Source organism: Aricia agestis, chromosome Z (assembly GCF_905147365.1).
Source record: "Aricia agestis chromosome Z, ilAriAges1.1, whole genome shotgun sequence".
Lineage (NCBI taxonomy): Eukaryota > Metazoa > Arthropoda > Insecta > Lepidoptera > Lycaenidae > Aricia > Aricia agestis.
In genome coordinates, this window is record NC_056428.1 from 18,814,009 (window position 1) to 18,829,894 (window position 15,886).

The following is a 15,886-nucleotide window of genomic DNA, read 5'->3' on the forward strand; positions in this document are numbered from 1 at the left end:
ACTATTACCTGTTATTTAATACGTAATATATTTTGAACAGAAACAAAATAACGTTTAACATTAAAACGAACAGATTACACCCACAGGTTTTCATTAAGTTGTGAAGTGAAGTGAACAGCGGGCGTGGTTTGGGCGACACCTATACGGCCGTATCTCGTTTATGGTATATGTATACGGTATACCATTATACAAATCTGTATACTATCATTATATTACGGTGTTTTCTGTACGTTGTATAAGCTTGTGGTTTAGATGGCTTAGGTGCCGTGGTATTACATGGTATTACTCAGCAACAAGTACATATTGCATTTACTCATTCTGATATCCACAAACCACAAAATTTTCCCGTTTGGAAAAAACATTTTAGACAGACTTAAATCTACTGTAGGCAAGCTAATAATCATTAAAAGTAAAGAAAACATTATCAAAATATAAAGTCGATTTCTATTAATTTTGTAGGGACATCGTTGGTAAGGTAAGGTAGTCGGTACCAAGCCACCTTGGAATCCGTAAAAACTAAATTGTCTTTGGTTTGGAACTCTTATCGTCTGTCCCTTCATTTCAAAATAATAACCTGTATATATATAAAACATATATTATCTTTTCCCACGTAATTGTGCTAAGTTAAATAGCGCTGAAAGAGTAACTATTTTTAACGTTTGTACGGGAAAATTCATTGGGCGCTTGCTAATACAAATCAGAAAAAATCCATCTGTCAGCGCTGCTACATCACAGTGAACTCTATACAAGGGACACCATAATATACTTACCATAAAACAAAACTAAGTGATAATACTTTAGGGCCTAAAGCAGTATCACTTTGTTTAGTTACACCATGTTACACCTTGTATATGGCTATAATTCAATAAGCATAAATAACTTCCACAATTTTGTAAATATGTAAGGCCTTTTACAAAATTCACCACCATTCTTTTGAAAATGGCTGCCTCTCAATCTTACATGTAATAGGGATGATGACAAGGTCAAAGATTCGTGAAAAGTGTTTCCGAAATTGCATCTTCATTTCGCATTTTTTTGTTATGCCCCTTCAAAGTTGAATATTCAAGTTAATTTTTCTTCAATTAAATTTCTTAATACAATATGTGTATACTATTCGATAATTTATGTAATCACTTTCATAAACGCAATAATAGCTATCGAACAAAGTTCTCCCGCGATGCCTACAAGCTACTCTAAGGTGACGTCATAATCGAGTAGCATTTTGTATGGAGCATTTCATACTCGTACAGGTCTATTTTATGAGATGTTTAAATTGCCATATCTTCGTGAATTTTTAAGCTATCAGAGTCTTTTTTCACCGATGTTTCTATTTTTGGCAGGTATTTCAATTACCAATAAGAAAAAAATAGTCATCATGCCTATTATGTGCCATGCGTGCCATGCGCCAAATAAATATAATAGAAATAAAACAAAGAACACACTTAACAAATGACTGTCGTGCAAAGAATTATGTAAAAATTCGTTGTTCTAGTTAGTAGGTGACGGGGTCGCGTTACATTGAACTACTAATAGCTTACAATATATCGCTCGCCCGTGACCACCAAATTATTTAAATCAACTATTACACTATACTTCATCATCAACATCACCAAATTAGCAGTGACAGTTTTGTCTTTTTCATGAAATAATTGTCGAGAAGAGTTTTAAAAACTTTTGTGAAAAATTATCAGAATGTTAAGGGGTGACAACTTACTGCCTCTGCCTCAAAGTCATCTGTAGAGTAAATCAACATTCATCCCACAAACCCAAGGATAGCACTACTTAATTGCTAATTAAGTAACATAATTTTATGGACATCCTTAAATTATTAAATAAAAATATTTTTTAATGATTTCGTTGTTTAAAAATTTTAAAATTTCATATTTTTATCATAAGGAAAGAGCATCATAATTTCTACTTCACTTTTCACTTAAGCCGATTCATCAAGGCAAATGTAAAAGAATCAACAGCTGTGTTGACTTATAAATTAGAACATTAGCAAACCAGATAATTCCTCTCTCAATTGTAAAAAGTTCACAGCCTGTCAATTATTAGATAACGTTGAAAAAACCTGTCACTGTGAGAAAGGTTAGTGATGTCGATTGTACTACAGATATCAACAGTACTATAATAGCATAAATAACGGCAAAAAGACAATTATTGCTATCAATTTGTAATCTATTTCTTATTATAAATTATGCGTTATTTGAAATGGAAAAGCAAACGTATTATAATGGATTGAAAGAAATGATGACTGACAATCTTTTACTGCATTTTTCTAAAAGTTTGGTCGTATTACGTATACAATAACGACTTTCAATTTCATGTTATAAATCTGATACAAGTTTTAAATTTGTAATTGTAAGTGTTACTTGACTAAAAAATAGTATGACATGCCTGATGCCATATAGCTGAAGAATGAAGATACTCGTACTTACCATTAAAAACCACACTCAATTTATAATAAACGTACTATATTGTGTGATTACTTCAGTAATAATTTATATAAACTTTACTTGGTAGTATGCCAGGAAACTCACCGTCAAATTTCACCTTTTTAACCTATAGAAAATATTTAAGGTCCATCGCGTCGGGGGTTAAAATTGCGCAGTGTTAAAATGTTGTGCGCGGTAAAGGCGTACATTTTTTGCGCGCTGGTCCATCATAATTCGTGTTCAGTGGTTCGGCGTCGGCGCCTGTGATCGCATATTATGTACCGGTTTCCAGCCGATATTATATAAGGTGCGGTTAAAACTTAAAACGACAACGAATATTTTGAGCACATGTTCTACCGCTTATGTAGATGTTTAGGCGTAAAAATAATAATCGTTTACTTACTACGATACATGTGAAAGTGTGTCTGACTGTCTGTCTATCCGTCGTGGGTATGTCTATCTGTCGCCTACGATACCTCTTCACGCCCAAACCGCTAAACCAATTTTACTAAAATTTGGTATGGAGATGATTTGAGTTCCGGAAAGGACATAATATGGAAACTTTTAGGCTGCTTTTCCACCATAGCTGAGCAGAGCTGTGTTGAGAGGAATGTGTTTTTGAAAACCAATAGAATCGTTTCATTGACATGACTTTTCCATGACATCGCTCAGCGCGATGCTATTGGTTCTAATCCTAACAACTTACAGTTCCTGCGCGATGAACGAATGTTCATCATCTAGTACAGTTTATGTCGGAATACAAAAGCCACAGAAAAGTTAAAAAAAATACTCAAAACTACAGTAACACACTCATATTTTGATTCTTAATCATAAGATAAACTAAACTTATTCAATCAGTCATTTACTTTTCTAGCTATTCTACGCTCATTACCAATTCACATCAATCTTTGAGTTACACTAATTAGATGTCGAAACAATACCTCCCAGAATGTTAAAATTCAATGTTCTTATTAATATGTCAATAATAGCCGACCCCGATAACACGCGACCCGGCGCGACGACACTTAGTTTTCACCAACTGTATGTGCCGCGACTTGTGAGGTCCACTATCGTAGTAGGTGGCGCCACGAACAGACGAACATACATATAGTAGCCAGATATTTCGCTTGCGTAGAATTATACACCCAGTTATTGGCACTAGAGCTCATACTAGTTGCCCGCTTTTTCGCTTGAGCAGGAGTTTGCGAGTAAACATCGTCACCTGAGTTTATATTACAAAAAAATAGCCTACAAACTCTTCTATAGTGACACTATATCTGAGCAAAATATCAACTACGTAGGCCCTTTAACTTATTTGTATAATTTAGTTTATTTGTAATAATTTATTTTTTTAATTTATTATAAATTATAATTATAATATTTACAAGGTACATGATTAAGAGAATATTTACAAAACTAATTGTACAAAAATATTGCCAAGATTACCTAATGCAAAATTTAAAAAAATATAAAGCTAAAATATAAAATTTTCTTATACAAAAAGTAAAAACTTGTCACAGATAAGCAACACAACACATTACACAGTATGCTAAAAGATAACACTTACTAATTCTAATGACCTGTCGAATATATACATTTGCTTTGAATTTATTAGACAGTGATAGCATATCTTTCCACCCTTGTCTAACGGAAGTAATTAATAAGGAAAGGGACTGGTAGCTAATGATATAATTATAATACGTTCAGCATAATGTATACCTGTATACAATACACATGTTATACATGAACTCATTTTTCTTATCTGCAAACCCTTTTACAACCTAAACATAATAATATATTTAACATAGTTTTTATCTACAGAAGAAAAGTAAAACTATAAACCATTTAAGGTACAAATTATTAACCATTTAAGGAGCTTTTATATTAATTATTGTAGTACATACATGCACATAACATTATGTTATTGTTAACAATGGTGTTGAGACTGAAGTGAAGATACTTCTTCACTTTAGTTTATTTTGTTTGGCGATAAATAATAATAAAATATCACTACAAAAAAGAGAATCTCCTTAAAAACAATTATATCGGAGTATGTAAAGACAAAAAGGAATAATTGTACATCAGCAAAATTCGTACGATATCCAAAGTTTAAATGGTCCGAAAAATAGAAAAAAAAAAACATTTTTCATTAACATTATATCGCACTTTAAAAAAGCGATAGTCTATGGCAAAAAACCTTTACCTTAAAATAATTTTAAGAGGGAACGCGGGTGCAGTAGGAAATTGGAATTTAAACGAAGAAAATATTGCCATCACGCTTCATCCTGCGCCGGCACGCTTATTGTGACAGAGACAGATACAGTAAATCGAGGTAACGTAGTCCGCTTATTCCTCCTTCAAAATAGAGCGTATCTATTTTTTTAATATCTTCAGGAAGTGTGAGTCTATGCCTCTACGTTTTTATTTTATCTTAAAGATCTTTCAAATTTGTTTTATGGTCGGTGGATTGGCGGGGTACGGGGCATTCATTTTTGCGATTTTTGAAGGGTTATATTTTTTTAATTTTTTAAGGCATAGCTTTAACAGAATCCGATATTGTATAAAAATCATATGTCTAGAGTCTAGACGGATTGTAGAGGGAGTAACAAGTAAAGCAAGGTTTGATTGTGTGATATTATAAAAAAGTCACATGATTGACAAAGAAAGCGGACTTTGAGCTAGAGAGAAAGAATCTAAAATATTAAACAATTGAAAAATCAGTATTTAACGTGCAACGTATTCCATAATTAATGTATCTGATATCGTCCCAGTTCTAAAAATAAACAACAATAGTTTAACTAATTATAATAAACCAGCCGTTTTCACTTAACCGGTGTTTAGCATTAGACAGTAGACACCCTTCGTAGGGTCACCGAAATATATAAGGGAGATAAGATATACACCGAATATGCACCAAATTAGGTAATTAAAGTGCCCACACACGTTCACACATGTGTATACAAATTAATTAAAAGTATGCATGTCTGCATTGTTATCGCGTAGTGAACTAGTGACGCGTCGTATAGGTCACGACTTCGGACAGAAAAATAATTTGCTCAAGATACAAAGTGTCAAAACAAAATAATTGATGTTTTGAACGAAATGTTCTTGTATATAATTGTTGGCAACGTTTTGATTGTTAACATGACTTACTAACGAGCTTTCTGATTTTTACATAGAATTTTAGAAAAAATAATGTTTAACAAAGAAATCTAAACTAAACTACTATACTAAACTAATATAGAGTCAGATGTAGAGTTTGTGTATTAACGAGTTGATGTACTCGTAGCTGCTATAGGAAAGGGCATGAAGTTTAGTGCTAAAGTTTTTTACATGTAATATAATATCATGGTAATTATAGTTTTTATGAGGGCTTCCTAAAATATACTCTCCTTTTAAAATATTTAATACCAGCGGGGCTAAAATGGTCACACTTAGCAATTCCTCTCAATCAATTCAGCAAATGAATTGTCAAAACTGACAAATATCAAATCAGTACAAAAATACAGAAAAGAATTGCAAGCAGAGTTGCATTTTGCGATTTTAGAAAAATGAATCATGTTATGATTCATATCATGATCCTTCAAAGCGACCATTTCAGCCCCGCAGTAATTCTCTTACGATGAATCGCTATAATCGATTGCTAATAAGTAACAATTTACTTAATTATCAATAGGTGACTCTTCCAACAGAACTATGACCCTGGAGTTCGAGAAATATTATGTTACTGTGTTATTACCATAATATTAATGTGGCACTACCATTGTGGGTGGTCACTTCACTAACCCCACTTTCTCTAATGAACGATCAACGAATACTTAAGAACGTAATCGATTTGACGGAGACGACATCTGTTGTAGCTGCAGATAAGAATAGATTGAGGATAGATATTTCTGATAAATATTGATATTTCTTTTTAAGACCTGGAAGTAACTTTACTACAGTGACGTGAGATGAAATTAGCTTATAGATAGATTTGTTTTGGTTTAACATTTCTAAACATAATAATAATCGCAATTTCACTCTAAGGTGAATTTTCAGACTATGAATTATTTCATAGTGAACAAATTGATTAACATTTTAGAAGTCAATTTAAATATAATATTTCTTAACTTATTATTTTGTACTTTTAAACTGAACACCTTTTACCATTAAGTTACTGTTCATTCACCAGAAGCTCGATTAAGCGAGATCTTATAACACAAATCTCATAACACGTTTTCTTCACGCCCATACGTAATTTCACCGTAATTACCATACTCGTATCTACGTTGATCAAATCAAACATGGTTGACACCGTCTACGCCCAACGCCTATTCGCTCCCCTTGCCATTGGTCAACTATTTAGCTATAATTACCAGCCCCTTTTTGCATTTTTATCATGGTAATTTGATGTTATTGATTATCTACTGTGTAAGGAGTTCCGTAAATGTACAGATTAAATGTTCACTGTGGTGAATAGGACTGTGATGATCATCCATTTTTCAACTGAAAGTGAACACAGCTTGTTAAACACAGTTTAAAAATTATGTTCGTTGTGGTAGACAGGCCATTATTGCTCAACCATTTTCATTTTTTTTGTTTTTTGAGCGTAAAATTTGGACATTATACACACCGGTAACACACCAATATGTGCGTCATAATTCATCGCTTGCTGTGTTTTTTACAGCATCATACGGCATACCCAGTGGTTCACCATAACGGGTGGTGGTGTGTACTTACCCCCTCAGAGTTCGCGTGTCACCGCGGCATAATTACAACGATCTGATAACATTTTTACCAACTCATTAAGTTATAGCACGGCAATGCTCGGGTTATTCTGTTTGAAATCTTGTTCTTTCATTACGTGACCGAACCGGTGTGGTTAACACTAATGTTTTTTAGACAGAATTAAAAGGTGTAATGAGCTAATGTAAATGCATGATTGTAGCTTTTACATTCTTATTTATGCCTTGTATGTCACTTAAGAGGCCGGGTACCATCGCAATTCTCATACAAACGTAATACCAAAATCGTTTTCTCATACGAAAATATTTAACATGTTTGAATAATTTTTCAGGTTAAAATAGTAATTACGTAGGTCCCTGCGTAAAAATTTACTGCAACATATTTTAACACTAAAAAATATTTTTTTGTGTTTAAATATTTTTTTTCATGTTTAAATATTTTGTAGTAAATTTTTACGCAGGAACCTAGGTAATTACTATTTTAAGCTGAAAAATAACTCAAATATGTTAAATATTTTCTTATGAGAAAATGATTTTGGTATTACGTATGTATGAGAATTTCAATGGTACCCGGCCCCTTAAGGCCATCCCCTGAGCAAACGACCTTGACCGTACATTTGCCGCGTTGCCGAGATCGCACCAAATCCCTTTTGCCGAGATCGCACCAAAATCCATTTTTTTCACTTATCTTAGTTCAAAATTTACGTAAAAACATTCAAACGGCAAATATGTAGTTACTGAAATTGTCGACCTGTGTTTCAAATAAACGTAATTTGTAAATACTAGGGAGATACTGAATAAAAATTAATTTCAAATTAAATAAATGGGTATTACTTTGGAAGCTAATAATAATTATCATGAGTATAATAAACAAAAATAGGAAATTAATAACGGAGAAAGGAATGTTCATATGCTGAAGATTATTGCTGTAAGTATTTTTATTATAATTTTATAGCTTTCAAATTCAAATTAATAAGACTCTAAAAACGGTAAATTACGGCATCTCTGTAATGAGCGTTAATCTATAAGTTTCAAACTTTGTGAAAAAAAATACGTAAAATAATACCTCTGCGACCGGTTAGCAAAAACAATGTTAGTCTAAAACCGTTTTATATTACAAAAAAACGCCGAGTCCTTGTTGGACAATGTAAAAAAATCTATTAGATGTAACTCGATGTAACGTAACTCGATATCAACAATCGCCGACAAATTAAAATAGAAAACTGTCACCAAGAGTTCGTAGCGTCCATTCGTTGGAGTGGAAGTATATACCGTGTATATAGAGGATGTCACTGAAATCATATCGTGTTACCCGACACCCGCGCCCCGTTTTGCGTTACCTTACCTTTTCATAGTCGGTACATAGTCAGAGGGATACGGTTACACGCTATCGTTTCCACCTTGTTCAACGAAGGTTTTAACCCGTTGACATGTTTTAAACTCATATACAAAGTGGTTAGGTGTGTTTATATTAGGTATAAGTGGTTTGGTATGTTGAGGTCTATATCGCGCTTTAGAACTGTAATCAAATTAAAATAGAAATGGTGTATTAAAAAGGAGTTATTTAAAAAGAGCGTCATAATATCAAAATTGAGTTTTAATAGCTTCATAATTCATTAATACAAAATACAAAAGTTTATACAGAGTGCGATTGCCTTTGTAGGCTCTTTTAGGTTATGTATAATATTGAATTTTTATATATTATAATTTCAGTAACCATAGAACTTCAGTCAGTGCATACAAATTACAGTTTTACATTAAGTACGCCTACGATCATTAACGCTTGTTGAAGAAACAGCTTAACACTAGAAAGACCGGGGCGGTCAAATGACCGCATTTTCATTTTTAATTTGCGATATTTTCGTTACCGTTGCGTGAAATTCGTTTTCCTCTCGTGACATTTAATAATTTTCGATAGTTTAAATTGAGATAACGTGTTTTTAATGATTGCTCAATAATTACAAGTTTTAAATAACAATCTACCTAGAAAGACCGCAGCGGTCAATTGACCGCTTGAATAAAATTTCTAAAGAAAGTGGGTTTTTCTTGCAAGTCTTATTTTTCTTTCAAATTTTTTATTATTATTATGTTTTGTTTGTGTATTTTATTTGAAATTTGATTTAAAATTTATAAAAAACTTTACTGAAATAGACTTGTCAATGACTCATAGGACAAAAGTGGTATAAATACTTTTATTTACATAAATAGTCTAAAAATTCACATTTTCATATGTTACATATAATTTCAAGTATATTTCATTTCTAAAGCATATTTTCGTACTTTTTTAAGCTTTAGTGATAAAAGATTTTTATATTGGGACCAAATACCAATAATAGTTTTGTCCTCCAATAGGGTATTTTCATCAAGATATTCATGGCTTCTAGACGTGAATTACTGTACATAAGAGTAACTTTACCAATCTATTGCTAAAATGAGAAAATATAAAATCTGAAAAAAATGTGTTTTATGCTCAAATACAGGAACAAAACCAATAAATCTTGTGGAGCCATTATAATGTCATTATACCGGTAGCAGGTCTATAAAATGCTTTTTTAAATAATTTTATTGAATATTTGTACTATAATTTAATTTAGTTACATTTATAAATAATTAAATGATCAATAAAATGCAAAAGCAAGATAGTAAGACACACAAAAAATGTAAAAACATACAATGGGTCATTTGACCGCTCTTGGTCTTTCTAGGAAGTTCTGAATTCCGGTCTTTCTAGTGTTAAGTATTGTAAAATTCGCCTTATAACATCTGTAAAGACCTAAGCGTGCATTTCGGATGAACAAAATTCGTGACATTATACTGGAACCTAACCCGGGCTAACTGGGTTGGAAGGTAATTTGTAACCGATCACGAAATCCAAACTGTATCGATAATGATGGTGATGATATTGGCATGTGGCGTCTATTTTAAGATAATCTGAAAATATCGTAAGTTAGGCTTTCAAGCTATAAAACCTGAAAAACGTCGACGATGCATCATGCAATTGGCGATAATGATGACGACATTAATGATATTAATGATAAAAATAATGATGTTAATTCTAGCTAAAAATTATAAATGAAATAGAAGAAGATAACTTACAAATACTCGGAGCGGCGCCGCACCGCAATGAAGCACATTCAAGGAATAATCTCCCATTAGCTAAACGCAACAAATTCCTGCGTGCTGAAGTATGCATTACTCCACCATTGTCCCGTTATAACTTTTAATAAACACTATAAAGGTCAATCACAGATCTTAATATCACATAACGGCGTTTAAGCGCCGTAGATAAGTTGTATTTTTGTGTTTATTTCATTTTTATGAGTTTAAGTAGGAAACGCGAGGCGAGGAATAGGGATTTAATTGAACGCTGGGGCGAGGGAGGAACCGGGAGAGAATAAAAAAACCGACCCCAGCTCGGAAGCTGTGAAACTGGCACGCTGGGATAAATGAATGCTTTTTTGCCGGCTGCGGTATATGTCGAGTAAAGTGTCTATGATTGTTGGAAAATGTATAAAGTGCGGCTTAAAATATTTATGAAAGCAGAACTGTGGAGTGCGAGCTGCATTAGGTGCTCGCCTGGAGTGTCCCTCCAGGGTCCATGAAACACTTAGTATTTTCATAATATTCGTAACCATATTTTTCTTCATTTGTCCACTGAATTTTGAATGCAATTGTGACCACAAAAATTATTTTCATTAAAGCGTCTAGATTTTCTACATAGGTAAGTTTGTTAACAGTAAATGTTACTAAACTAAAAAAGATTTGTTACATCTATTCAACATATCAATACAATCGACAGTTAGTTTCCACTTTCCAGAAATGGGGAATCTTCTTAAAATAGTGAATGTATATTTTAGTATTTTAAACCACATTGTCGATCTTCGTCGCGTTAAAAAATAAACTATTTTCGTTTGACGTGACGGATAGACAAACTTACAAGTTTCTGACTTTATGTAGACAGTTCTCTTTTATGAAATGAAAGAAGAGAATAATAAAAATGAAGCACCTAATGTGTATGTACTATCAGAGAGGTTGATTCCTAGGCAGATGGCGGATCTAAGTAGCATCCGATCGATCCCAGCTAACATGGAATTGACATAAGCCGACCACATGATGTAGGTCCGTCAACTGCCTCGGAATTAATTTCCTCGATGGTACATTTTGTATAAGCGGTGACTTATAAACTCAGCTCATAACTCACTTAATAATCAAATATAATCCTAATATCACGATGATATGATAGCGAGCAAACAGAGAATAGAATTGCATTAGTAAAAACAAAACGTACCTACCCAAGGAAAGCCGTATTATTTAAGAGAATCTTATTTGATAGAGGGTGAGAATTAAGTCAACAGCGAACTTAACAATGGAGTGCAGCCATATAACGAGCTTCCAGGGAAAAAGCACCCTATCCTCGCGGAGTAAAGTACACAATGCATCGCCCACGCCCGAACGAGGGGCACTGGCTGTCACTTCAGCGATTTAAGTGACAGTTTTATTAATTTCCCATACTCATCCCCATTTTCCACCCTTCTCGGTAACAAACGGTGACTTTTTCGTAATATCGATATTGCGTAGTGCCATGAATTTTTAGTTCGTCTGAGTCGGATTCGATGAAGATTGATGAGCCGGTCTTGCTGCCGATTTAGTCGAGCTCGGGCGGAGCAGTGTCAGCTATTGTTGCGTCGTCGACATGCCCCGGCTTGGCTTAGTGGCCAGATGCGTGTGTAATCCGTCTCGCACGGCGCGGTGCGAGCTCCTGGACCGCGTCACATACACTCGTGTAAATCTATCAGCCGTCGTCATCCTATATTCTGAGGATTATCTCCTACCTTCGTCCTCGACGCTTATAATCTTAAAACCTCGGGATGCTTTTAATCTAAACGGGGCGGTGAATAAAGATGCCGGTCACATTTCCAATAAACCAATTACTGCGTAAAAGGCAGATAAAAGTTAATGCCCTCCCGAATCGCTGCTATATTAGATCCTATAATCACAAAGAAACGTGCAAGTATTAAATCTCAATTGAATAAAGACGGAGTATGCATAAATAATAAAGGAATTTGAATATTGGTGCGTCTGCGAATGCGTGCTGTGTTGGAGATAAGATATACTACTGCAATGCGATTTATCTAGATTTCAATTATATTCATACTCCCGACTATGGAAGGGACGGTCACGATTTGTAAAGATTTTCTTGGAATGTTTAGAAATTAATACTTTTAGGGTGCTGTTTATTTCACCTTCCATATTTGCTAGCGATGTGTTTAGTGTTTTGTATCTTGCGTTGGATTCATGAATTTAATTATGTTTAGTGATGCTTTTGTTTTCGTTACAGTGATATCGTCTCGCCGCATTCATCTCTCATCTTAACAATACTTTAATAATGACTATGGCAGAACAAAAGAAATGGAAAAGTTTCTTGAATAAACAACTTAACATTTAAACCATTTCTTCCCTTGTATGAGCCACTCCTCATTAACGTCAATTTTACTAGAATATCTACATAGCATTCTAATCTAAGAATTTTGTTAACAGATATGGCATGGATCTCAACGGCGCAAGAAGAAAAAACGCCACGCGAGAGACGACGAGCACACTCAAGGCCTGGCTCAACGAGCACAAGAAAAATCCGTATCCGACGAAAGGGGAGAAAATTATGCTGGCCATCATCACAAAGATGACCCTCACACAGGTGTCGACGTGGTTCGCGAACGCCAGACGTCGCCTGAAGAAGGAGAACAAAATGACTTGGGAACCCAGGAACCGGGTGGACGATGAAGACAACAATAACGACGATGATGATCACAAGAGCAATGATGGAAAAGATGCCTTAGGTAAGAAAGTTTTAAGAAAGAACTAAGAAGGCATACTAACGTTTATAAAATAGGCAGGTAATTTGCTATCCTGTGAAACATTCTTCATCCAAACAATGAAGCACGGGCTACAGTAATTAAATAACCCTTCACCGTCTATTCATTAGTGTTCATTAGACGCTTGCTTTGATTTTCTTTGTATACGTACTCGTAAATAAACACGAGTAAAATAAATTTTCTTTCGTTCTAGATGGAAAAGATTCGGGCACGGGATCGAGCGAGGACGGCGACCGACCCCAGCAGAGGCTGGACCTCCTGGGCCAGCGGACGGAATCGGAGTGGTCCGAATCCCGGGCCGACAGCGGACCGGAGTCCCCGGAGCCCTACGACCGACCGATCCACCCAGCATTCCAGCACCTCCCGTCTCGAGCCCCGGGCAGCACTCCCGCATCGGCCAAGCCCAGAATATGGTCGCTGGCCGACATGGCGAGCAAGGAGGGGGAGGCGCCCGCGCCGCCCGCGTCCGCGTCCTTCTACCAGAGCGCAGCGGCGGCGGCGGCGGCGGCGCGGCTGGCGCACCCGTACGGCCGGCCCGAGCTCTACCGCGGCCTGTACCCGCCGCACGCGGCCGACGTCGCGCTGCTCGAGTACTCGCGTTCGCTCGCAATGGCCGCCCCCCCGCACCACCCCCCCGCGCCTTCGCCCTCCTCCTCCTCCACCTCCTCGCTCGCCGACCCCCCGCCCCCCCGCGCCTGACCGATAGCGCACCGACAATAAGCCGCCCCGGCGAAGTGTAAATATCATCCCCTATAAATATAAATATATACGTACGTATATATACGTGATAATAATTTATGCACCGGTAGAGAAGCTTAGATATGTGATAGTGGATCAGTCCCCCGACTACCGACAATACTAGGTGCTAATTCGGGCGGGACGCTGGATGCCGCGCCGCGTCGCGTCGCGTGCCGCCGCGGTGGGCGGCGTCGTTTTGAGAAATAGGTATTATTGTGTTATGTTTCCTAGATAAACGACACTGTTTTAGACTATAATTTGATGTAGAGTGTAAATTATTTTCGAAATGTTCTCCTTATATATAGTGCCTCATAACGTCCATTTTAATCTCTTTATTATTTAATAGTACCAAATTATCTTATGGTTCGAGTTATATCTATATTTATTGATGCGAGGTCAGTAGGTTCTGACAACTCCGGTCCTCACTGTGTGCACCCTGCGTAGAGTCTAGTCAGGTGACTACATCCTAACTCGGTATCGCAGAATCACAAGAGACAGACTGTCACCTCGTCTTATTGTTCTTTCTCTCGCAGAGTGTGGTTCAAATACGGCACTGCTCTGAAATAATATTATACCTGCGTTATTTTGAATCGCTCGAGGTTAGATTGTGAGGTTTGTCTTCTGTCTCTTTATTCTGTGGTACATTTCAACTGTTTAACAACACTTGGAACTATACAATATTATGTTCGTTTGAAATAGCTAGTGAGAAGTAGTATTTATGTTTGAAATATATTTTACTCAGTTTATAAAATATTTAACGAGTTAAGCTATAGACGTAACGGATACTTTTTACATCAATTTCTTTTAAAATGTAGGCTAGAGATCCCGAAACCCGAACTAAATAGATGTAAATATGTAAACGGCCCTTAAATCGTTGTACTTCTAGTAGTAACGTTAACTGTATTCTGTAACTACGTCATTCTGAATATCGTTACATGTAATGAAGCTTAATTGTTTTGAATATAATTAAAGCCGGTGTAAAAAGTACCTGTGATAGCTCATAACATAACCAATGGCACCATCTATACTGTTATCGATTTGTCTCTCTGTTTCAATTCATTTCATCCTAAATGTGTGGCAGAGCTGTCAGCTATATTTTACCAAATTGTAATATTATGTCATTCACGCAACAAAAGAATACACAATTTGGTCGAGTTTATTTGTTTTCGTTTAGGTCAAAATGGATTAAAACGGAGTAACATCAGCCTGGTTGCTCTACATTTCTCGGCCTTGTATATTTGTAACTAAAATGTACAGTATCCCGTAATGTTTCGACTTGAAATATTTTTGTTCAATCGTAGAGACTGAAAGTCCGAGTCTTATTTTGTAAATACATCGCTGTTGTAAGTAAACTGTATTTGAATATTTAATAAATTGAACGCAATAATTTTTTTCTGTATGTGGCCCCCCGACGTTGGTCCACGATGGACATACGATTGCGAGCCCGTAGAGGCATATATTCGTCTACAATTGCCCATCATCGATTGTGCATATAGATGACGCAATCGTGGCAATCATGAACCCATCGTGGTCCAACATGAAGGCCTTTAGCGATAAGGCGGAAGACGAATTATTGTCACAACGAAGTTTATGTTAACGCATAAATTCTAGTAGAAAAAAATGTTTATTTATTTATATTGTAAGAACATTTTTTTATCGTATTATGTGCGTTGTATATTTTGTTAGATGTCATAAGCCGGCCCCCTGAAAGGTGTGTGAATAGATGCAATAAAATTTAATACAGAAATATACAATTGTTTTACTATCGCAACTTCTGCAAAAAGCGCTACTACAAAAATACTATCAAATTATATTATAACTAAATGATGTACCTACATATTTAGTACATCGAAAAAATTCTTGCTCTACAATTCTCGAAACCTAGCCCAGAACACCTCTGAAGTCTGAATCAATAGAAATGACCGCAACGGCTGCAAACGTGGTAAGACGATTTATAAGATGATTGAGTGATAGAGCTATGCTGATAGTAGGCACCTATAAATAATTATTATGATAGAAAAATATTACAATAGTCTCTTAAAATGGATCCTGTTGAAATAAGGTAAAGTAATAGAGCCACTGTAAGTAGATAAGTAAATTTTTGGATAATTAT

The 15,886-nt window shown here is 35.5% G+C and overlaps 1 protein-coding gene across 1 annotated transcript in view; it reads left to right on the forward strand.

Annotated features, from left to right (window-relative positions):
* Window positions 1–15,522, forward strand: part of LOC121739181 (homeobox protein caupolican) — a 62,666-nt gene extending 47,144 nt beyond the window's left edge. The window contains exons 4-5 of the mRNA XM_042131530.1: window positions 12,701–12,999; window positions 13,229–15,522. Coding sequence (XP_041987464.1) covers window positions 12,701–12,999; window positions 13,229–13,734 — 805 coding nt within the window. The 3' untranslated portion in view covers window positions 13,735–15,522. The remainder of the gene's footprint in view (window positions 1–12,700; window positions 13,000–13,228) is intronic.
* The last annotated feature ends 364 nt before the right edge of the window (window positions 15,523–15,886 follow it).